A 26050-nucleotide genomic window follows, 5' to 3' on the forward strand; every position below is an offset into this window, starting at 1 on the left:
CAGAAACGTCCGCGGGGCTACGTTTCCACAATGAGCCCGGGTTGGAGAAAACTGTTTAACAGACCTCCATTCGGCCTCTTTGCTTTTTCTTTACTTTAATCGTACTCTTTACTCCTTTACTTTCGTAGATGAGGAAACGCACTCCACTGAAGACATCCATTAGCCTACATATTTAATCACATTTGTTACGGGCAAAGATTTGTTTAAAATGGTTTCTAAATTCAGTTCTAATTTCCAGCAAACAAATAAATGAACAAAAATAAGTTATATCCAAACACATGTTCTAGTCTTATGCCCCATATGGTGATACATACATCTCCAAAACAGGTGGACAATTCTAAACATTTTTTTATTAAACCAAATATAAGTATGCATATAATAACTAATACTGCTAATGATAATAACATTATAATTAAAATGCAAATTGTAATGAATAACCTGAAAACAGCCCCCTGGACATGGAGAAGGCATGGAGGCAGTGTTTTTTTATATCTATGAAGTAAATATTACTTTTTGTAACATTTTAATCTTTTTTTGTTTCTTATGTAAATATAATTGCGTATTGCTGTATATGCTGTGTGTATTAAGTGTTTGAACCTGCATGACACATAACTAACATGCTCTGTACTGGACTTTAGACCAGACTTTACTTGGTCAATGGTGTGGTCTATTTCAGCTTGCCAAAATAGCAACACACCAATAATGTGCCTTAACACACCTCTTTTCTGAACTGGCTAACCTATGAGTCCAGTTCTGAAAATAGCAACAAATCGCGCAAAACACGTCTTGCGCCTTATTGCGCCACATGTAGAGCCCATGTAGTGTACCATCAGTGTGTAACAAGCATTTTTGCGCATACAGTTTCACTTTTAGGGGTGGGAGACTTCATGATCCAATTCAGATTCAGGGAGTCATGATCCAATAGCAAAATGATTCTTGCGCTACATTTTTACATATTTCTTTGGCTGCGCAAATAAATCTAGCCAACTTTACATTTGAATCAGTACTGAAGTTTATATTTCTACTTTTGTTAATGATTGGAATATATTTCAAAAAGTACTTAGATATTTTATCTTAAAAAAAATGTATTTTTTTAACAAAGGTTTCAGGATGAACAAGATCTGAATGTAAAATCCGCAGCAAGAATTTGTACAACATCCTGAAGCCAGTTGCACACAGTATACAGCAAAGCCACATCTTTAAAAAAAAATGTTTTTGTCCATCTTTCAGCAGAGTACATTGGAATGGTAAAAGCTGTGTCTGAAAGCTCTAAAATGCAAGGGTATGGGGTAAAATCCATAGAAGGAAGGCATTAAAGAATATCTGAATCCAAACTTTCTTTCATTTCCCGTCTCTAGATGTAACTTCTTCTGATCAAATTTCAAAGACAGCATAGTTGTGTCCTTTACTGCCATCAACATCTCACAATCCAGCGCGCTTCATTTCTGACAGTTGAGCAAAAAACTAAACATGGCATCTTGAAATGGGTGCCAACGTGTGTGTAAATGTCTATTTTTGACCAACATTTTCCACATTTAATGGCATTTCTAGTGGGAAGTTACTATTGTGGTAAGCAAATATTACTTTAGTTATCAGCAAAACACTCTCCATTTTATTGTGCGTGATTAAATCATTATGCTGTCTATGAAGTCTGTCTGAAATCCCTTTTCCGAGGTGTCTTCATGTGATAACATTGCCTCCAGAGTCACTGTCTGATTGGGCAGCTGGGCAAAGCCTAAGCTTTTAGACGCAGCCTTTATCAGAACTTAGCAATTACCAAGCCACATTCTTTTTAATTTGCCCTGCCCTTGGTCATTATGGAAATGTCTTCTTTAATTTGTGCACTGTCACTAATCAACCACAGAACCTTCCACTCCCATCTGTGCTTTTATAGAAATGCAGACCTAATTTAATTTTCCCTATATTGCACTAACACTTTTAACAGTCAAATTTAAACTCAAATCTGTATATGCAGTAAGAATATGCGCATGTACTTACATTATAAAACTGACAATATGTAACCAAAAAAAAACAAAAAAAAAAACTGGCCACTTACAACTGTCCAACTGCTCTTTTTAAGTAAACATCTAATTAGACGATCACAAAAGCCACTTTTTAAACATTTGCACCAGACACATTTTTAAAATCCTTCCATAAAAATGGACATAAACATAAAATGGACATATGTAAATAAACAACAATGTATTTTTGAAGTGTGCTTCACACAGGTGAGTGGGCATGACAACCTGTAGAAACACTCTTAATTTAACTTATATACAATGAAAATGCATAAACTTGAAGCTGCTTTGACACAATCTGGAAGCTGCTTTGACACAATCTACATTGTAAAAGCGCTATACAGATAAAGCTGAATTGAATTGAATTGAATTGAATTGAACTTAAGATTTCAAATATAATGAGCTCAAAATCACAATTAATCCTTTGAAAAAAAATAGGTCGTTTTTAATGTAGTCTTGACTGTAAAATTCTAATATGTGCAACCTTTTAGTGCAAGGTCTTTTTTAATCAGAAAACAAGGCTTCATGTATAATTATTCACCATAAAGGGAATAAAGGACTACTTATTTTTCTTTTAAACACTTTTTTCATAGTACACACACACACACACACACACACACACACACACACACACACACACACACACACACACACACACACACAACTGAACAATTTAAGTAAAATCTACCAAACCAGCAAGTTAAGTAATCTTAAATATGCAAGTTTTGGGAGACACCAATACTTAAATAAATTAAGGCAACGAGTTAACTTAATTAATTTCGTTCAGTCAGCTTATCAGAGTTTTCAATGTAGCACTAGAATTTTATTAATATTAATATATTCTATTAATATAATCAGCACTTCTTGTGTGTACTGCCTTTTCCTGTTGAATAGCTGAATTCCTCTTCAATTGTAAGTCGCTTTGGACAAAAGCATCTGCTGATGACTACTGTTAACGCATCTCTGTGCTTTTAGGCACGGAGTTGTGGTCAAGATGATCTGATTAAGCTCAAAATGAGCATCAGAATGGGAAAAAGTGATTTAAGTGACTAAATGTAGCATGGCAGTTGGGTAGTCTGAGTATGTCAGAAAGTGCTCATCTACAGAGATTTTCATGCACAATTACCTCTAGGGTTTAATATATTTATATGTAGAGAGAGTTATATGAGCAATATCACAAGAGTAGTGTCGTGTTACTCAAGATCAGCTTTGTCTGTCAACTCTGTTGTTGTCATTTTTATTCTCCTTCCTCTTAAATCTCCGCCCCCTATTAACGAGACCCATACCAAACACATCAACAAACACAATCACACCAAAAGTAGCAGTGCAATACGGCTGTATATTGGCACTGGTGGGAGGATAGGAGTGACGATATACAGCCATATCGCACTGCTACGGGTTCATTCACATCTGCAGCTGACAAAAAAACCACAGAAACCATTGCTGATTTACCAACGTCATTTTAGAGCTAGTTTTTGAATGATTCTTTAGCATGATGTGTAAAGTGATGACAAAACAGGTGATTTTACTGACATTTTAAGATTTTAAGGTTGAACAACATGAATTGTCATCAGTATACAGAGATTTCCCAGTATTTCTCTTTTGCAATCGGAGATCACAATAATTAACCCTGTAAAGCCAAAGCAACGCAATTACTACCAGTTGTGTTTGCGATAAGGAAAAGCTTTAAACACATGCTGGCATTTCTTCTTTCTTTCTGTTTACTCAACTAGTATGCAGTAAGGAAAACAGGACACGCATTAGAAACAAACAAATGGCTAACCAAAAAGTAACTCAGGGTTATACAAAGAGTGGCCAACACAAAATACATACATTCTTGATATGTGAGTCCCATCTCACACTCAATACAGTACAATTACTACGGTATAAATACAGAACTGCAACATACAAAGAACAAGATCGACTTAGAATGTCACTTCCCAATTTTAGAATGTTTGATCAGCTGTTGTTTGAAAATATGCCGATCTTTTCTCCTCTAAGGTCTTAATATGCGATCACTGTCACCATTTTGTGGATGGACAATGTCAACCGTCTTTGCGCTGCTCAATGACCGGCTGATGGAAATGTATATAAATATTTAAAATAGGCACTACCCTTATAAATAAATGCAAAGATGCTATTTAAACTACTACATTCTCTTCTGAAAAAGCCTTAAAAGTACATCATGTTGTCCAACAGCTGCAATATTTGTCAAACTGTAGTGAGTTTATAGATCTGCTGTCACTTTATGTGGGCGGAGTGATACACAAGAGTGAATCGGTTGTATGAGTTCTGATATAGCAGAATATCGCACGGCTATTAGCCAATCAGATTCGAGAACCAGACAATGAGCAGCAGTTATGGTGGTGAATAAGTCTTTAAAAGTCTTTAAGTTAAATCGTAGCAACCATTGTTGTTTGGTGCATTGACTTCCATTTGTATAACCACAGTTTTACCATGGTTAAGCATAAAATTAGATGCAAAACCATAGTTAATTTCTGCTTTTTTTAAAAATGGTTGTGGTGTGATAGCTAAATATTTATGTTTGCATGTGTCAGCCGTGTACCTGAGTTGCGGTGTGGGTTGGGAAGCGTGTGTCCGCTCAGTTCTCCAGTGTGATGGGATGGATGGAGGAACTGCTGCTGAGATGCCAGCAGGTGAGACGGGTGGTAGAGACTGTCCAGAGAGTGCAGGAAGTTTACCTGAGCGAGCGCAAAAGAAAACAGCGTAGAGGGTGAAAGTCTCTCCATGTTAATTATGCATCAAATTAAGAGTGAGAGCTTCTTAAGGTGTGTTATCGTCAGGAAACGTGAACTGGGTTAGTGTGCTGTAGGTGTGATGAGTTCAGTAATGTTTATTACCTCCAATGTGAGCTCATTACTGGTGTAGCGACCATTCATTTCTGAGCACGACAGACGAAACCTTCGTTCAAAACGAGCTGAGCCCTTTGCTAAGCGATAGTGAATAGAGCGTAGCACATCCTCATACACAGAGATAGACTCCGCACCTGAAAGAGAGAAAAGTAAGGGCTTACATGTTGCTGTTTTCTTTCTAAAATAATGTAATGCTTTATTACACACACACGATTGTTCAAACGTTTGGGTTAAGTTTCTTTTTTAGTATAAAATCATTGTTTTTATTTGGCAAAGATGCCCTGAAGTGATTAAAAGTGTCAGTAATGCAATAAAACAGTAATAATGGTTCTTCAGTAATCCTGACTTTAAACCAAAACCAAACTTTTTCTCAGGTTTAAGAGCTGGACAGACAACAATCATTAGTTCTTGTCAATAAAGCAATGGCCATCCCATTTTATATATATTGTTAGATGGAATCGATCCATAGCATTACTTAACAGACTAAAGATTCCAACCATTCTTCATTGGAAACAAACACATGATAGTTTGATCTTCATTATTAAATAGAATGAAGGATAAACGGTGTCATCTAAGATGTAGGTAACAACAGATTATTTTGACCTGTTTTACATTAATTTAGCATGACACGCTCTTTATTTATATATTTTTCTGATATTATGTATATAGTTCTTCCCTTTAATACTTATACAGTATACTTAAAAATGCGTATTAATACACAAAATAATCAATTCTTTTCTTTTGGTTTGTCTGTTCATCAAAGAGTCCTGGAAAAAAAAGTTACTAAGAAAGCAAAACTATTAGATGATAATAATAATAATAATACTAATAATAATAATAATAATAATAATAATAATAATAATAATAATAATAATAATAATTGCTTCTTTATCCAAGTGGTGCTCGCTGCAGAGCCATATGAGGAGAGCTGAGCTCCAGCGAGAGGGAGCTTAAGCTTGAGCTCCACCTTTTTTGCACTTCTTCTACGAGTGATGTCACTGGGGGTAGGGTTAGGGGTGGGGTTTGTGTACGGATTAAAACAGCTTACAGGAGGAGGAGCGACAGCTCATGCTCCCCCTCGCTGGAGCTCAGCTCTCCTCAAATGGCTCTGCAGCGAGCACCCTCTCTCTTTATCAGCAAATCAACACATTAAAATGACATCTAAAGGATCATGTGATAGTGAAGACTGGAGAAATGCTTTTTCCTTACAGGAATCAATAGCTTTTTTATTGTACCAAAGCTGAAACTTTTTTACTGTAAAGATATTTTACAACAATACAGTTTATGCTGTAATTTTGATCAAATAAATGCCTTCGCCTTGGTCCTTGAAACAGAGTGTGAAGGGGAAGGGCTTCAAAATTAACCCCTAAGAAATAGGACAGCACTACAAAACCTGTACACGTCATCATATGTCAACGCGATCTCTTGCTTCATATGAGATCGACGATCGCGACTGATGTAGTAATTCCAGCTGCATTATTTTTTGGTATTTATCTCCAGGAAATCACTGAATAATATCAGGTTATTATAATCCTATAATGTGGCAATATGATTGTAGCTGCACTGTGTATTTACACCATGGCCATATTCATCTACGTAAACACACAAAAATACATTAACATCATAGCAGACACTGTAAAAAGGTCATTCCCAGCCACTAGACTTTTCTAACAGGGGATTCCAGTGTCATCGGGTGAAAGTATGTTATACTGCTATACAAGAGTTATTATTAGGGATTATAGAGAGTGAAATTTATTGTTTTTTATTTTTGAGTTTTAATACAGTCATAACGCCGTTATGAACGTATTAAAACATGTGTTTGTTTGTTGTTTTTGACAAAAAAATATTAGTTAGTGCATCTCCTGCCGTTGAAGATGGTAAAAATGAAAAATCTCCATTTGAAGGGGTATCTAGCCCTTACCCTTAGCCCTACACCTTCAAGCTACAGAGAATTGATACACTCCTAACCCAGAGAATTGGGAATTGGGCCTTTAAAACAATCTGACCTAAAACCTTTGAATGGTAGTGTCTATGATTAACATTAACAGATACAAAAGTACAAAAGTTTTACATTAAATATGAAACCAAATTGGCATTTGTTTAAAAACATTAAACATTATCCACCTCATAAATAAGTGGTTTAAAATTGAATATATAATCAACAAAAAAACAAAACAAAAAAAAAACAGATACACAAACACAACAGGTTATTTTGTTTTCACTGAAATTGTCCATTGTAAGTGTCCAAATATTTTATTGTATACATACAAAGTAGTATAATTATAAGTGATTACCAGTGCTGGCAAACTTAGTAATGATTAGTCAAAATTACCAGTAATGGCAATGTAGGCCGTTGTGTTGATGATGTCAAGCCCCCTCTCTCTCAAAGACTCCATGTCAACCAGAAGCTCCTCCCTCTCAGTGTTTAGCTCCTCCCCCAAGGGCTGGACTTCACACCCATCCAGAGTGTGAGCGACAGCATCTGACATCAGCGCTGATAAAGGACAGAAACAGACTCAATAACTCTCTACCCTTTGGCAATAACACAGAAGTGAGAGAGGAGCAAAGTTCTTCTGCATTGCACAAGCCCAAAGTTACAGATAACAGAGTGAGTACAGGTTAAACTTTGGGTGAATAAGTAATTGAATTTGCTTATTTTGCTATTGTTCTCTATTGACAGACTACACTAGCATACTAATGACGATGCCTTGACCTTGACGTCTTTAATGGGAAGTCTATCAAGCATGCAGTGCCTCTGGAAAGAAGCAAAACAAGCTCTTATACTGCTGATCTTTAGTTATTAGGCATTCATAAAGTCAAGCCTCTTGGCCATAACAGGGTCTGAAGTGAAGATCGTTTTCCCAGAATAAATGAACAGAATCCATTTAACTGCAAAAGCCCTTATAGGGGTGATCCGTCATGCAGTGGGTTCAAGGATTACTGGTTTAGGTGAAATGTTTAATTCTTACCCCCTCCCTCCATGCCCTGAGCAGCTGTGTTCACAGCGTGAGACAAGGAGCAGACGATTCGGAGCTCAGGGAACAAGGGAACCCCTTGAGGACCCTCAAACTCAGCAGCTGGACGGGCCAGATGGGGTCCCACCCCGGAGAGGGAGATCTGAGGTGCGTCAGGCTGGAGAACGACCAGGTAACCCTCCAGCTGTCTGAGAGAGAGACAACTCTCCTCACTGAAACACCTGCGGCACAAGAAAAGTTCAACAATATACAACATGTGTACATTTACTGCATGCTAGTGTTTTTTAGGTTGCTATGTATTAAGAAATTCTAGATAACATAGCAAGACCCCTTGTTGACATATTTGAGATATGTGGTTTATTTGAACAGCAAAGTTAAAACATATATTATAGTTGTTGTAAAAATGTACATTTCTCAAAGCTCTTCTGGAAGCCTCTGGGCTGACTGATGTCAAAGACTATAGAATACACAAGACATGTCACTTGTATCTTTTTGAATGGGGAAAAGTGTAATGATTAATATGCTGAATAAAGTCTGCCTACTTGTACAGGAGCCAATCATCGATTGCCATATGGCGAATAAAGCCTGCCTACTAGTACAGGAGACAATCATCGATCGCTATATGGTGAATAAAGCCCGCCTTCTAGTACAGGAGCCAATCATTGATTGCCATATGGCGAATAAAGCCCGCCTTCTAGTACAGGAGACAAACATCGATTGCCATATGGCGAATAAAGCCCGCCTTCTAGTACAGGAGACAAACATCGATTGCCATATGGCGAATAAAGCCCGCCTTCTAGTACAGGAGCAAATCATTGATTGCCATATGGCGAATAAAGCCCGCCTTCTAGTACAGGAGCCAATCATCGAACGCTACATGGCGAATAAAGCCCGCCTTCTAGTACAGGAGCCAATCATCGAACGCTACATGGCGAATAAAACCCACCTTCTAGTACAGGAGCCAATCATCGAACGCTATATGGCGAATAAAGCCCGCCTTCTAGTACAGGAGCCAATCATTGATTGCCATATGGCGAATAAAGCCCGCCTTCTAGTACAGGAGCCAATCATCGAACGCTACAGGGCGAATAAAGCCCGCCTTCTAGTACAGGAGCCAATCATTGATTGCCATATGGCGAATAAAGCCCGCCTTCTAGTACAGGAGCCAATCATCGAACGCTACATGGCGAATAAAGCCCGCCTTCTAGTACAGGAGACAAACATCGATTGCCATATGGCGAATAAAGCCCGCCTTCTAGTACAGGAAACAATCATTGATTGCTATATGGCGAATAAAACCCGCCTTCTAGTACAGGAACCAATCATTGATCGCTATATGGGAAATAAAGCCCACCTTCTAGTACAGGAACCAATCATTGATTGCTATATGGCAAATTAAGTCCGCCTTCTAGTACAGAAAGTAATCATTGATCACTATATGGTGAATAAAGCCCGCCTTCTAGTACAGCAGGCAATCATCAACCGCTATAGACTGACAATACTCTGGGGGCAAGGCTCCTACCATTTTGCAGTTTCTGCAGATTTTGTGTGATTTGGATGTTTAGAAATGAAACTAAAGAGACAGCTGTTGTTTAATTTTATTGGTGATTCCTAAAATAAAATTCAATAGTAAGCTTGACGAGCAGTTTTAGAAAATTTGATGTTTCCCCATTTAGACAGAATGCCTGAGCATACTGCCCGAGAGGTGTTTCAAAGGTGGCCGCAGAGTGAAATAACTTGCCTTAAAGGGACTTTGTTGAAATTCAACACAGTAAAGGAACTATAGAGATACTTGTGATTCATAAAAACAATATGTGCACTTCTAGTTTCACAGTTATCAAGAGCCTTTTAGCCAGACTACACCTCCCACCAGGCATTGCGCTTATCAACTCACCACAGCTGTGACCCATACAGACTCTGATTACACTAACAAAGCTGTAGGACATTACAAACACACACACACACACACACACACACACACACACGCACGCACGCACACGCACGCACACACGCACGCACGCACGCACACACACACACACACACACACACACACACACACACACACACACACACACACAAAATGTAAGCCCCATTTCCACACATATTCAGTGCTCAGTATTGCTTCCCTAGTGTGATCATTTCTTAGGGTGTGACTGCATGTTTTGCCTGCTCTGTTTTTGCGACCCTAGACCCTAGTTTTCATAAGCTGTCTGTATTCGCATACTACTTATGTAGGTGCCATATTTGAAATTGAATTTATTAGATGGCCGTTAGAAAAGTATATTCTATAAAGTATGAATGTGAATATTATAAATGGAACTAAAACCTACTACATCTACTATTTTTCAACATTACATGACCTAAACACATCAAGTGAATGGGTCAGTGTAACATCTGTTAGATGAGCACTACAGAAGCTTGCTGGAAGAAGCAGGTCATCGCCTATTGTTTTTTCAATTACTCTGAATTCGGACATACTACTCAGCTCACATACTATTTTTTACATACCAAATAGTAGGGAAGTATGTAATTTTGAATGCAGCCATGGTTTATGATTGTTTGCTGCCTGGCCCCACCTCTTTACTTGTCTCATGGATTACTATTGTGAATCAGCCCTTTTTTTACTGTTTGCTCCTGTTAAACCCTTGCCTGTTATGACCATTCCTTTAAATAAAAGCTGCATGTGGACCCTCACCTCCACCATCACATCCAATTCACAACAGAGTCAGAGTGAATGCAGCACAAATAAAGTGTGAATAAACAGTCATGTACAAGGATGAATTGTCATGTCAGAATTTTCCAAACAAGACATGATACGATTTTAAAGTAATAGCCTTTCTGTAATACACTCCCTAAAGTACACTATCCAGGCCTCAACTGATAAATTATACAAGAACCCTATTATACATTTTTTTTTAATCATTGACCTTATTACATTCTGATGAAATTTGAAGAGTGTATGCAAGTCTGCATTTATTTAGTACAGTGTGACTTTATGTACATGCAGGTATGTATACTTTCAGTATGTAATTGGCACTTTATTTTACAGTCCTCTTGAGCACAAACATATTATGTAATCAGTAATAAATTATTATTGTAGTGTGTAGATGTTTGTGTACCTGAGAGAGGTGGTGAGTTTGAGTGGTCGGACACCAGGAGTGGCGAATCGTAGAGAGTTTCTGTATGTCACCTGCTGAACGGCACGGTTGAAGCTTTCAATGTCGTCTCCCTCTAACACCAGCACTGACTGACTGGGGTTCACATGCACCTGAAAACAGGACACTGGGGTTATATGTATTACCATACTATAAGTAAGGTGACCTAAAACAAATGCTTTTTAATGTACCTTCATGCCTGAGCCCAAAGTCTCAAGGTCTCCGAAATCCAGCCCCTCTCGACAGGCATACAGACACTCCACAACACTGTGTGGCTCCACATTTCCCGGACGCACCGTCACGCCTGACAAAAGCCCTTTATAACCACTGACGAACTTTCCTATGAGCCAAAATGAGATGTATATTAGTGATTTTATAATAGTGTGTCCGTTTTGCATCTCCTAGAGCAGGGATGTGAAACTCAATTCCCGGAGGGCCATAAATTTATATATATATATATATATATTTATATATATATATATATATATATAAATTTAAAACTTGAATCTCAAAAATTATATAAAGTTTTCTCTAAAAATAATATTTGTAAGTGTATTTTGTGTCATTTTGTCTGGAAAATATAAATTCCCACTATACCTATGTTTGAATATCTCAGCCTCCTGAATCATACATTCTGCTTCAATTATTATGAAGTAATGGGCTATATGCACAGCTAGTGTTTTCAGCCAATGGTGATCTTCCGGTAAGAGTTTTATGTGACTATTTTCATTTCATATGGTTCCTTTTACAGCATTAATGTTGCAATGTAATTCAAATATAATCAGTTGAATAGACTTAAGCATCCATTTGGTTGTTAAAGCGTAAAAGGACGTGAAAGACCGTTTAAGCACAGGCACCGTCATTAGAGCAGAAACTTAATTGAAAATACTGGGGTAAAATTAATTTCCATATTTTAAAGACATGGCGTGGAAAAATATAACTTAATGCAGTGCTTCTTGTTTGGTCTGATACCCATTTTATATCGTATCCCAGCCAGGCAGAGAAGACCTCTGTTTTTTAAAGAAATTAGATGGTAAACGTGGCGATTTTGTTTGGGATGACAATTAACTGGAAGCCCTGGGGCTGGCTGACTGAAATTAAAACTCCATGTACACATACATTGAGTCTAACTTTTAACTTTTTTGCAAATATTTTGTAATCTAATTTGTTAAATTAACATTTGCACAAAACATCTTTTTTTTGTTTTTAATAGTGCATTAATTATTAACTTCCTTAGTGTTATCATTTACTTAAAAAAAAAAACAATATGATGTAAATACATAAATTGTGTTTGAGACATGCCATATGGAGCTAAAGTCAAAAATTGAAAAAAAATAATAATTAAAAATGGGAAAACTTTTTTGTTGGAAAAACATCAGCTCTGTTGTATAAGTTATATAAAATAAGTAAAAAATTAATTAGTAACAGAAATGTGTGTGTGTGTATGGGTGAATGTGTGAGTGAATCAATACAGGCTTTTAAAGAGCATTACACGTCGTCATTTAACTTAATATCTTTATTGATCTTGCGCACGCACGAATGCACACACATACACTGTCCTGGTGTAAATCTTACCTGTGTCTTTATTCTCTGGCATGGTGTTGTTCACAATGTCTTTCGGTTTCTCCTCTGGCTCTACAGGGAAAAAAGCAAAGCAAATAAAAGGCTGAATCGATTTATTTGAAAGAAAAAGTTCATCTAACATTTTAAAGTATGATCAATTCTTTACTTATCGACATGCCATTTAAACCATTTTTAAAAAGTCAATTGTCTCTTCAAGGTTGCTGTTGTTTGTTTTAGATACATGTATGTATTCATTATCACATTTGTCACTGTTTAATGGAACTTTGCTAAAAAGAAACTTTCACAGTATGTCTGATAATATTTTTTCTTCTGGAAAAAGTCTTAGTTTTATTTTGACTAGAATAAAAGCAGTTTTAATTTTTTATGAACCATATTGAGATTAAAATTATTAGCTCCTCTAAGCAATTTTTTTCGATAGTCTACAGAACAAGTCATTTTTATACAATAACTTGCCTAATTACCCTAACCTGCCTAATTAACCTAGTTAAGCCTGTAAATGTCACTTTAAGATACTGTAAAATGTTATTTATTGTCATCATGGCAAAGATAAAATCAATCAGTTATTAGAAATATGTTATTAAAACTATTATGCTTAAAAATGTGTTGTATTGGGGAAAAAAATAAACAGGGGGGCTTATAATTTAGAGGGGTTAATAATTCTGACTTCAGCTGTATGTATATATGTATATATATATATATATATATATATATATATATATATATATATATATATATATATATATATATATATATATATATATATATATATATATATATATATATATATATATCTATATCTATCTATATCTATCTATCTATATATATATATATATATATATATATATATATATATATATATATATATATATATATATATATATATAGGGCTGTATTAACAATGCAGTAAAATCAGAAGCTCAGTATTTTATAATAGAATGCTAATGAAAGAAATGATAACAATAACAAAAATAATATCAACGACAATAATAATACTACAAATAAGAAGAATGACAACATTATATTAAAGGAATAATTATTTAAAAGTTTTTTCTTTTGTTTTAACTCTAACATAAAACAGAATTTGTCAGAATTTGTAATTTATTGTCAAGCTTAACTGTAATTAAATTGAATACGTCTAATAATGGATATGCTTTTTGATTACAAAATGTTATTTGAGCCTTCCAGAAAAATGGGAAATGGGAAAATAGAATGCAAAAAAACGAACCTGAACAAAGAGGAAAGTCTAATAGTGAAATATATTAGGGAGAAAGATGATTTCATAGGGCCCTGATACTGTATACAGCCGATTTTTGCATAGTTACACTATTTTTAACCAGGATGGAATATGTACACTTTGGGGTTTTTATATAATTTCATAGGGCTGTTTTTCAACTTTTTAATGGAGTCCCTGACTATAAATTGGTGTTAGGCAGCAAAAGCTACACGACGATAACAGGTTGCAAAGAAAATTACAGTGTATGATTTAAAATGAAACCAGTGTGGGCAAACAATTGCAGAATTGTCATTATTAGGAGAGCTATTACTTAAATCCCCAGCCTAGTGTCAACCATTATTTAAAAGATGATTAGCACAGACATGGTGACCCAGATAGCAAAACAGCGGGAGACTGAAAGCTTGGCCTTTTTTTTTTTACCACACACACGTACTAAATGAGTGCCACAGTGTGTAAGAACACTTCTGTTTAGCTGAATAATACATGAGTCTATTAATAGCAGAAACACACAGAGTCTCGGAAAAGAACATGACTACAGATTTCTGCTCCACCTACTGCTGATATACCCACGCCATCTCAACATTTGCCACACCAATATTAATTTCTCATGGCCAAATGCCTATTTTAAGTAGATTGCCACATTCAAATTCTCAAATTTAGACCCCCCTGCCCATTAATTAGTTAAAGCAGAAACAAGATATTTTAATAAGATAATTTTAATCTTGGAATTATAAAGTTCTATCTGCGCTCTGAATGATTTTAAAGATATTGACCTTTAAAGTATTTGCATTCCATAGCAAACAGTATGTGTGTAACATTTGTATAAAAAAAAATGTACGTCTTAAAATGTAAACAACTTTTAAAATAATGTAAATAAGTTGTCTTTTAATAAGAATATGTCAATAACAAAATTGACAAAAATGTCCGATAGAATTCTGAGGTGACGAAATGCAAAAACACATTTAGAAACAGTTCCCCCTGCACTTTCATCGCAGTGGTTTGGCCCACTGCATGCTTACCCAATTTATCTCACCTACTCCACACTCAAGTCAGGTGTGTGGCTGCAGCTCAGTTAATGTTGAACTTCAGCAAGTTGGGTATTTTATTCACTGTAAATAAATCGAATGTCCTTACTATAGTTTATACACACTCATTCATAAATTAATTGCGGCAGAAATGCTGATTACTGAGGAAATTTTCCATGAATCTGCCATTTTAGCGATTAAAATATTACTTCTCTAGTTAACATTAGCTCCTTGTTTACAATAGCTTGTTGCAAAGTGCACCACAACTAACATGACAAAGCCATATCCTATTCGTTATCTTATTTGTGATGACTTGGCATGGTACGTGTCACGGTGGTGCAATGGGTAGCACGATCGTCTCAAGCAGCAAGAAGGTCACTGGTTCAAGGCTTGGCTGGGTCAGTCGGCATTTCTGCGCTGAGTTTGCATGTTTCCCCCATGTTCACATGGGTTTACTCCTGGTGCTCCGGTTTCCCCCACATCCAAACACATGCGCTATAGGTGAATTGAACGAGCTAAATTGGCCATAGTATGTGTGTGAATGAGTGTGTGTGGGTGTTTCCCAGTGTTAGGTTGCGGCTGGAAGAGCATGCATTGCGTAAAACAGATGCTGGATAAGTAGGCGGTTCATTCCCCTGTGGCGACCACTGATTAATAAAGGGACTAAAGCCTGGTTTATACTTCTGCGTCAAGTGACCGGCGCAACTCACGGCGCAGGCAACGCGCGTGGCTGTGCATTTATACTTCTGCGCGCTGTCTCCGTTGGTCTGCATTAACACTTCCGAAACGCTAGTGGGCAGTGAGGTGTAAATGTTCCTCTGTGTCGAGTTTCTTCGCTTCTGTTTTGCTATTCTGAACACTTCCTGGATGTACAAGTGACTCGCTCATTTTGAGGCAGGAACCAGCGGACGTGCAACAACTTTAACCATGAGGTAAACAAAGAACAAAACTTTCCATCCGGAGCTCCTTCACGGGACTCCACACATGTAAACAATCGCTCGCGCCATTCGCGCGGCTCTCGGTCCCGCCCAGACTCGTCGGCGCTAGCAAGCCGACCAATCACAGAGCTTGCGCTACGCGTTGTTGCGACGTGTAGTTACAATTTTTGAGAGTCAGTGACGGCGACGGCCACGGCGATGGGCTATGGGTCAGCGCCGTAGCATACGCCGGTGTTTGACGCAGAAGTATAAATCAGCCTTAAGCCGAAAATGAATGAATGACTTGGCATAGTGCTAACTTTACATTAGCGTTTACCATTAGCATACTGTTTAGCTGTGCATTTACTAAATGAGCACTGTGCTGTGTCCGAACTGACCCCCTATTTTTTTTTGTATAATCAATTTCTATTCTGTTCTTAAGTGTCTTAATTAACGTGGGCACTTCTAGACATTTATAAGTACATTTATACATGCACAATTTGACAATATTGTTTCATGAAATTTTATATTTATTGTCCCCCTAATGTTAAATAAAATTTATGCCCAAGGTTGTGATTGAGAGTTGAATCCTGGGAGTTGTCGTCTTCAAGTTCTGACGTTCTGCACAAATCATCTTCATAGATGAGCTAAAGTATTTAAACTTATTATCATGGTAGCATGAAGCAGAGTAAGGCTGAAAGCCATCAAAGTGAAACGAGACCGCTGAAGCATTTGCTGGTGAGAGACTAGTGCAACATGGCACGCAATCAGAAGAGCTTTTATTATGCTATTAGACTTCTTCCGTTTCTTTCAGTCACAAATCATGTGAGGAAGAAGCAGCACTGTTTAATAATGCTAAATACATTTAAAGCTGTTATAATGCTGCTCTGTGTAGTCACATATCATATTAAAGCATCTTTGGTGTCCTCCTGTTTTCTATGAAACCACATAGTCTGTGTCATTAGTGAGCCTTAAAATGGCTTATTTCTCTGCATTTAAACATTCCTCAAAACTTCGGATAATGTAAGTACTTAAGTTAGCAAAATATATAACACTGTTCTAATTGTTTTGGGATATTTGAATGACAAGATTTTACATATTGTGCCTTCAAGGCTGCAAATGCGGTTTACGGAGATGATCTAAAAAAAAATAGCATCTAAGCATTTTTGAAAGCAAGAAGCAGAGCAATTGTATATTTTTTTGTTATACAGATACTTTAAATAATAAAGATGGAAAATAGTTAGATTTGTCTGGCAACTGCACATAAGAAACAATTATTTGAGTAGGAAACTTACAAAGATACATAGCGCATTTGCTATTTACATGATGAACTTTGTAAGTGGATAAACGGAACGCTTCAACTAGAGAGAAAAAAGTTAAACAGAACACTTACAGCTCAAGAATGAGAAATAAGCCTCCTCATTTTTTACTTTCACTTTCACTCTTGTGGATAAGAAAACGGTGTTGTACGTACAGACATCCATTAGCCTATACATAATTTTGTTTGTTCAATTGCAAATATTTGTTTCAAAACTATTTCTTAATTCAGTTCTAATTTACAGAAAAACGAATACATGATCAATAATACCGAAGTGTGTTGAAAAAAATGAGTTATCCAAATACAAATAATTTGCCCCATATGGTACTAACAGGTGGACAAATCTAAGCTTGTTTTAATAAAACAAACATAAATAGGCATATAATAAATAATACTGTTAAAATGATAACATTATACCAAAGCAAATTATGAATAAACTGAAAAAGACATGAAAGTATGGTTTTATATTTATGTAAGCAAAAAATAATAATTTTTGTAATATTTTAATCCTTTAATTCGTTTTCAAATGCATTTGCTATTTAAACAGTGTGGTGCAAAACGTCAAAACGACTCTTGCGCCAAGCTAAAACACAATTGCGTTGCGCCTTGTGCCACATTGTGCCGTGTGTATAAAGGGCCCATAATATTTACAATTTTTTAACATATTTTTTTACTAAACGTAAATAGCCATGTTTGAAAGATTTAAAGAACTGAAAGTTTAATGAGTTTAATTTCTATTTTAAATGCATTAAGATTTATAGGGATTTAAGTACAGCAATATTGAGTCAAGTAATTTAATTACTTAATGAGTAATTCAGTTACTTACCTGCCAAAGTAATTAAAAAAGTTATTTAAACACAAAAAAAGGCACTGGAAAAATGTGGAAAAATATTAAAAAAAACTTTATTGACATTGTTATTGCTTAAATCCTTAATATTTTTTCACATTTTTAGAGTGCCTTGAACTGATTTTTGCAGTTAATTCTGATGAATCTCTTACCCAAAGAGCACTGACACCTTATTTAAGTTACCCCTGAGCACTTTTTGATTGATTTTGGATCATTTAAATACACTTTTAAAGATGTAATTATTACTCATTAATTAAGGAAATTACTTTCTTAACGAAAAAACTTGCCAACAATGTCAGGAATGGAGAAGTCTAAATTAACAAAAAAGGAATAAAGATTCCATTTATAGGTTTGGAGCAAACCGATCAGTGCATGATGATAAAATTACCCCAACAGGCTCCGATGACCAGCCGCTGGTGTGGTGCGGGGTTGGGAATGGCTCCGTTGTCGTGGATGAGAGCCGGGTCAAACGTTACACCATCCACATAGAGGGTGACAGAGGGGAACTGGACACTCAGAGACAGATGATGCCACTCGCTGTCACACACCTGTCAGAGTCACAGGACAAAACTCACCTCAGCTTGAAAACATCCACATGTACTTACATGATGCAAAACAAGACGATCAGATTCTGACAGGCAGATTGTGTGTGACAGAAGTCAAGCAGCCAAAATGTGCTGTCATGGTTCGTTTACCTGCTCCAGTTTCCAGAGGAATTTGACGGGTCTGGCGGCGGACACATCCGGCCAGTAGAAGAGAGACAGACGACAGCCATGAACAGATAGAGAGTAGTGAGAGTACGAGTCGTCTGGAAATGAGATCATACCACTGTTTAGTTTAGGTTCACAACACTGTTTGAGTAATTAACACTGTGACTTAACACTAGTGAACAGGTACTGGTTTCATGCTCAGAAATGCTTCTTTGTGAGGTATTAAATGTACAGTCAAAGTCCCATTTTGGTGTCTGCATCAAATTGAATTCACAAAATGGTTTTATAAAAATAGAAGGCATATAGATTTCAAGTAAAGGGTGTAGTTTATTGTTTCAAAGTTTTTCGTGAAAATCAAATGTCAAAGTATTGTTAAAATGATCCATCTTTCTTCATAAAATAAAAATAAACCTACATACCTGTCTTGACCTGTAATTATTTAAATGCACTAAAAAAAAGGTTGTATTAAATTAATATTTTGCTAAACTAAAATGTCTTGCTGACAAATTGGTTTAACCTAGTGGTTTAACTAATAATAGCAACATTTAAAAATTAAAAAAATATATATATTTCTAAACTTTGGGTCTGCACTGTGATCCTTTAGAGTTTTTGGTCACACTTTATTTTGATGGTCTGTTTGTTGAACTTAAGTTTCATCTACATGCCAACTAATTCTCATTAGATTATAAAGAGACTGTTAGGTTGGGGTTAGTGTAAGTTGACATGTACTTTTAGTCAGTTTAAAATTCTTATAGTCAGATAAATGTCTGTTAAATGTCCTTATCAACAGTCTACTAATACTCAAATAGGCCATCAAAATAAAGTGTTACCAAGTTTAATGTTATAAATTTTTTCATTTTATAAATATGGCTGACAAGACTTTTTGGTATATAAAGTATCATTGCAGTGTAAAATTATAATAGTGAAATCATGTTAATAATGTATTATCGTAAAAATATTTTACTGAGAAATAAATTAAACAGAATAAATTCTAATGTATGGTGGGAAATAATCAAATATTTAGAATCTCTAACATTTTTCCTGACATTACAATATTTAAAAAATACAAATGTGGTATTTCAAATGTAAAGTTTGAATGAATACTTTAAAATTTCAAGTTCATAAACAAATCATTAAAAAACTATTTCCACAAAAACATTTGTATGATTTGTTTATGAATTTGAAACTCAAAAGTATTTATTAATACCAAATTTTGTATTTCTTTTTCTAACAGTGAACATTTCTTATCATTGTATTTCTCAAAAAAATAAAAAATCAGCAAATTAGCATCGTTTCTGAAGGACCATGTGACACTGTAAACTAAAGTAAACGACTGCTTAAGATGCTTTGTCCGAACATGAATAAATCAAACTTTAAAATACATTAAAACTGAAAACATTTATTTTAAATGGTAATAATAATTCATAATAAAACTGTTTTTACTGTATATGCAAATATATGTTAACATTGGGAAGTAAAAATATTATCTTCAATATTAGCCCCAAATTAGATTGACATAATACAATACTATCTAACATTAGAAAATATTGAAAATAAAATAAAAGGTTTAGCCTAATAAAATGAATGGTCTATACAGAAATTAAATCAATTATAAAATCTTCTTCGCTTTTTATTCACTGTATTTAAATATTGATTAAATTTACTAAAGTTATTTAGTGGAGAGTTGCGAATTTCTCATTTTGATCCACTGTTTTGTTTGATAACAGAGGTGTCCCTTTAAGAATCCACAGATCTATAATCAAAGCCCTCGATTACTTTCAAAACTATAAGCTCTTTATGCTCATTTAAGACAAACTTATTTGTTTAAAATAAAATATGCCAGGACGAACATGTTTACATATTATTAAGTGTATTTGTCTGTTTAAAAACCCATGGAAATCTTAAAGAGCACACTTTCGCTCCTCTTTAAAATCGCATGTACAGAAGCTGATCAGTGTCCTCCTGAACTGAACGGAGTGCATCTGTCAGTCAGCACGGTTGTATGACTTGACTGATTCAGTGGTTGCATATGAAGGGCGACAGTCGATGCATTGCTTTAATGGAAATTAAGTGAATGCGGCCATTTTAATGTTAATTGCAACCTGCTTTCAAGCCAAAATAGAGCAAAAGCATAATTCTCTTGAATAGCTCTTGCAATTATATCACATTTGAGATCAGCTCTTTGTTGCTACTTTCACATTTCATAGAAAGATCAAAAATACGTAAGAAATACCAGCCAGATCTCACGAGGAAACTTAAGTATTTTATGTTTTGTCAGTTTACTGGCTAATTCGTAAATAAATAACTATAATAAATATTGTAAATTGTAAAATTTTAAAAAGGAGGCGTGGCACTCAACCCCACCCCTAACCCCAACCGTCATTGGGTGATGAGCAAATCGTACTAAATTGTACAAATTAGATCGTATGAATTCATACAAATTAGCCACTAAATCAAAAAGTTACGAATTGCAGTGAGATTGTGTTGAAAACACGAGAAAATGGGATGATAATGAGATAGAATGGTAAAATACAGGATAATCCTGGAAAAACAGGGTTGACAGGTTTGTATACGATTTTAAAAACCTACAGACCTGAAATTTTTTAACAGAAGTGCCGCGTTTTAAATAAGGTCAATAACATTCTTTATTGGCATTGGCACTAAATACTGAAATTTTCATATGTTGCGACACTAGTGCTCACTGACCATTCTTTACAGTGCTGCAGACAATAGTCTCCTCCTCTTTGCGGGTTCCTCTCGCCTGATTGGCTGGTGGCTGAGTGCTAGCTCCTCCTCGTCTCATCCATAGCTGCAGGGTGAAGTGATCGCCGGACACTGCTGAAGCCACTGAATCGGGCACTACAGCAACATGAGTGGAGCCGTTAAAAGAAAACACCAGCGAAGAATCAGAGGAGGGCAGAGTCGGCAGCGCAGCCGTCCAGTTGGTCGCAGGAGATGGTGGTGGCAGGAGGTCCACTTCACCTCTCACTGCACCTGCAAACATTAAAAGGGTCATGTTATAAATACTTTTGGTAAGTAGCAAAAAAGCCATAACTCAGTTTCAACTCAGGGTTTGGATTCTCCAACAAGGGCTCAATGGATAGGAATTGTGTAGGAAATAGACTGACTTTTAACTTAATAATTAATTCAAGAAAATGCAAAAAGTATTGACAAAAATGGACTGAGTATGTCATTGAAAACTGTTTGTAAAAAAATGTGCTTTAGATGTATTGAGACAACCGCTTTGAATTTTGTTTATTTGTTTTTTTTCTTCCTCTTCTGTTCTTTTTCTTTTTCTAAATAAAATTAAAAATTTTTTAAAAATAAATAAATAAAGGGGTCATGCTATGAATTTTTACAATTATTTTAAAATGTTCCATGAGGTTCACTTATAATGTTTTTCTTAATATAAAACAAATACAAAAGCAGCAAAACCGAATTTTCAATCCTCATCTTGATTTTCTTGGTGAAAAGGTCTGTTTTTAGGGGTCGGGTTCTTTAAAGCTAGACAGCAAATGGACGCTTTAGATTGGCTCACATCATTCATTTGATGACTCGTCGATGAAATCATTCCTTTCTTTCATTTTCTTTTTGGCTTAGTGTCTTTATTAATCCGGGGTCACCACAGCGGAATGAACCGCCAACTTATCCAGCACATGTTTTACGCAGCGGATGCCCTTCCAGCTGCAACCCATCTCTGGGAAACACCCATACACACTCATTCACACTCATGCACTATGGACAATTTAGCTTACCCAATTCACCTGTAATTCAACCCTAACCCAGTCTTTGAACTGTGGGGGAACGGGGGGAAAATGCAAGGAGAACATACAAACTCACCACAAAAACGGCAACTGATCCTGCCGAAGCTCGAACCAGTGACCTTGTTGTTGTGAGGCGACAGCACTACCTACTGCGCCACCACATCGCCGGCTCACATCATAGTCAATTTTATTTATTTATATAGAACTATTAAGTACAACCAGAGGTTGACCAACGTGCTGCACAATACACATCACAACAAAGAAAAATACAACATTATAGCTAAAATTGACAATTTTCATTGATAAAATGCCAAATCAAAGAGGTAAGTTTTCAACCTAGATTTAAATACAGACAGAGATAAAACAGATCTAATACAGAGGGGCAGAGCATTTCACAACCTAGGACCAGCTACTGGGAAGGCACAATCATCTCTGCATTTCAGCCTTGACTTAGGGCACACTCACACTATGCTATCCGAACCGTGCCCAGGCCCGTTTTCCGGATCGTTTGAGAAGTGTGAGTGCTCTGAATCGGGCTCAGGCACGGTTCAGTTGGCCGGCCCTGGCCCGGTTGGAAGAGGTGTGCCAGAGAGCGGTTCACTTGGGCTTTTGGCGCGGTATGCTTGTGTGTGAATGCAAAACGTGCCAGAGCCCGAAACGGAGGACGAGACGTGACTTTTAAGGGACTGTTTGATATGTGTTTATTAATTGTTCTTACTGTTCAATGAACACAAACTGTTGTAGATTATTAAAGACGCAAACCCCTCACTGCACGACAGTTGCACCTTTAGCAAACCTCCTAATACCTGCAGCACGAGGACTTTTTTTTTGTAATTCAGTTTTTTTTTTTTTTCCAAAAATGAAAATATAACATTTTTACAATCAGACAGAAAAATGCTTTTAATAGATATTACCTCATATATATCCCCCATCCCCATCCCCATTATACGCACATCGGGAAACACAGAATAACTGTGGTTTAGACCAAGCTATCATATAAATTACACATAGATTTGATATTCATAGTATCAGATGAGGGTTTAGTGTCCAAGATTTCTTTGATGTCGCATATATAGATTTTCTATACCGTAAGAATGTTCAGTTTAGCATGGTTGATCTGTGCTGATGACAGTTCCCGATACTGTATATCCAATAGTGAATGTAACCAGTGCTTAACGGAGAGATCATAAGGAGGTTTCCTCCTCTGTACCAACATTTTCTTTGTAGCAGTTGAAGTAGCTAAACAAAATTTACGGAGCACGAGGACTTTATGATTGTTTATGAGCGTCAAACATGGCTGATCTGTTCAACAAAATATTTGAGTGATGTCACTGCATATCAAATGACTAAAACCATAGCAATGTCCACTGTGCTGGGCAAGAGAGCTTCTGAACAGCGCATCATCAATGTTGTAAGCGTGCCCAGGCGCAAACGCAATGTGAGTGCGGGTCGTCGGGGGAAACAAGAGGGAGAACAAGCGTGCATCGGCCCGGTTCAGGGCAACTTTACATAGTGTGAGCAAGCCCTTATGGATACATACCAATCTCTGGTTAGATGACCAAAGAGACTAACCAGGCTGATGCTCAATCAACATGTCTGACAGATAAGAAGGTGGCAGGCCATTTACAGATTTAAAACACAAAAGAGGACCACTGCAAAACCATTGCATAGGAAACTTCCACCACACTACTGTAAAAAATAGAGAGTAATAAAAAATGATCTAAAATTAATAAAAAATGTGGAGGGTTTCATTAAATAAATGTTAATAAATGTTGGTTTATAATAAGGAGGATGTTTTAAGAATTGAAGCCTGCAGAATGTTTTAATAGAACAAAGAGCTCATGTTTGTCAAAAGATCAAGGCAACTTTGATTCCACATGTCAGGACATCTTTAAAAGCCAACAAAACTGATGATTTGATTACAGGTCAAGCAAGATCAGCCTGATTTACTGAGCCAAGCCTAATTTGAGCAGATCTGGATCCTGCCGTTAATCTGGGACAAGCGGAATGATTTAGGACATTTTCCCATCTGCTCTAATGGAGATGAACAGTTGGGCGGCCGAAAGCACAGCAGATAAACTCAAAGTCCTCAATTTTCAGTCCGCTAATCATCTCTAATCCTAATGAATGAAGATCTGCCATCATCAAAGACAATTTATGGAAAAAAAATAAGAATTTTGGCCAATCAGACATGAAAAGAGCTGCTAGTATGCGTACCACAGAGTCTGCGCACAGAGCGGTCGGAGTAGCTGTCTCTGTCACAGCCCTTCCCGATGTGACTGGTCTGAAGCTCAACGGTGGCCTGGATGTTCCAGACTGTTTCCTCACAGGTCTCCAGGTGCAGGTTTGGAAACAGAGGGATGCTACCGGAGCCAGGAGTGTACTCGATGCGCTTTGTCCATCCTGTGATTCAAAAACACGCATGATAATAACATAACATGCAACAACATTCACATGTTTAGGTTCAGTACGATTTCTTTTATTAACACTTTTATTCAGAATGTATTGAATTGATCAAAAGTGACTATACAAATGTAATTTCGGACTTAAACCCTATGCGATGGCATCATTGTGATGTTTTATGTAAACATAACCTTTTTAGTTTTGATTGTTTTATCAAATTTAATTATCTTACATGTTTTTAAATGTTTAATTAATCATGTTCCAATGTTTTTTTCAGATCTAATCAGTAGGCATCAAACCTCTTACAGAGTCACACCAGCAACTGTTAATGGTGACTGTCTAGTGCCAAAGTGTAAGACCTCATTAGGTCAATGTGTTTTCTCAGTTAAGGGAGCCAAATTGTGGAATGATTTACCTGTTAGCCTAAAATTAGAAAGTTATATATATATATATATATATATATATATATATATATATATATATATATATATATATATATATATATATATATATATATATATATTTAGTAAAGTTCTTAAAAAGTGGTCAAAAACAAAACAGCAGTGTTTGCACGAATAGTTTACTATTGGTTTGTTTGATCATGCTGCCTTTGCTTTTGCCTTCAGTAATTTTTATGTATAGAATAATTTAATGTTGTGTATATATTTCCATTCTGTTAAGCCTCCATTACAGGTGTTGTGAAATAGCAAGTCTGCTAAAACACTTAAACAAATGCATTTGGTTGTCCAGTGTAATTGTGCTGTCCATGACAAACAAAAAACAAACAAACAAACAAATAAATAAATAAATAAATAAAGGTTTTTACTTCAAATAAATGTTGATACATAAACTTTTTATTCAACAAATAATCCTTTAAAAATGTAATATAAATATTTTTGACAAAAATATTATAATAATTTAGCTGTTTTAATCATAATAATTCTTATTATCTCCAAAATAAGAATTACAACAAACCAGCTAATACTGGAGTGATTACTGAGGGATCATGTAACCTTGAAGACTGGTGTAACATATAATAAAATGCATTAACTAAAAAAGAAAACAGATATTTAAAATTGTATTTATTTACATATTTATTTATTTTTGAATACTCATAAATAATATTGAAATATTATTATACATTTTCTAACATGTTATCAATTAATTAAAATTATTATTATTTTTCTTTTTAATCCTTTATTCAAATTAAAATGGACATCATTAAAA

General features: G+C 35.9%; 1 protein-coding gene and 1 long non-coding RNA gene across 5 annotated transcripts in view; one reads left to right on the plus strand and one right to left on the minus strand.

The window, feature by feature from the left end:
- clstn3 (calsyntenin 3) overlaps positions 1-26050 on the minus strand; it is a 65425-nt gene that overhangs the window by 8682 nt on the left and 30693 nt on the right. For 3 of the 4 annotated variants that reach the window (XM_087285772.1, XM_087285773.1, NM_001423876.2), the window contains 11 exon segments: positions 24638-24823; positions 21363-21650; positions 18642-18754; positions 18335-18494; positions 12597-12656; positions 11213-11361; positions 10986-11134; positions 7861-8087; positions 7224-7385; positions 4880-5025; positions 4585-4720 (listed from right to left, as the gene is read on the minus strand). In XM_087285772.1, the coding sequence (XP_087141898.1) occupies positions 4585-4720; positions 4880-5025; positions 7224-7385; positions 7861-8087; positions 10986-11134; positions 11213-11361; positions 12597-12656; positions 18335-18494; positions 18642-18754; positions 21363-21650; positions 24638-24823 (1776 nt within the window). 4 annotated transcript variants of the gene reach the window in all.
- On the plus strand, positions 7345-9505 carry LOC147840184 (uncharacterized). Its single transcript, XR_015511167.1, has 4 exons — positions 7345-7499; positions 7572-8563; positions 8616-9175; positions 9330-9505. It is a non-coding gene; the product is annotated as an uncharacterized LOC147840184 (long non-coding RNA).

Source organism: Danio rerio, chromosome 16, assembly GCF_052040795.2.
Source record: "Danio rerio strain M-AB ecotype USA chromosome 16, GRCz13ab, whole genome shotgun sequence".
NCBI lineage: Eukaryota > Metazoa > Chordata > Actinopteri > Cypriniformes > Danionidae > Danio > Danio rerio.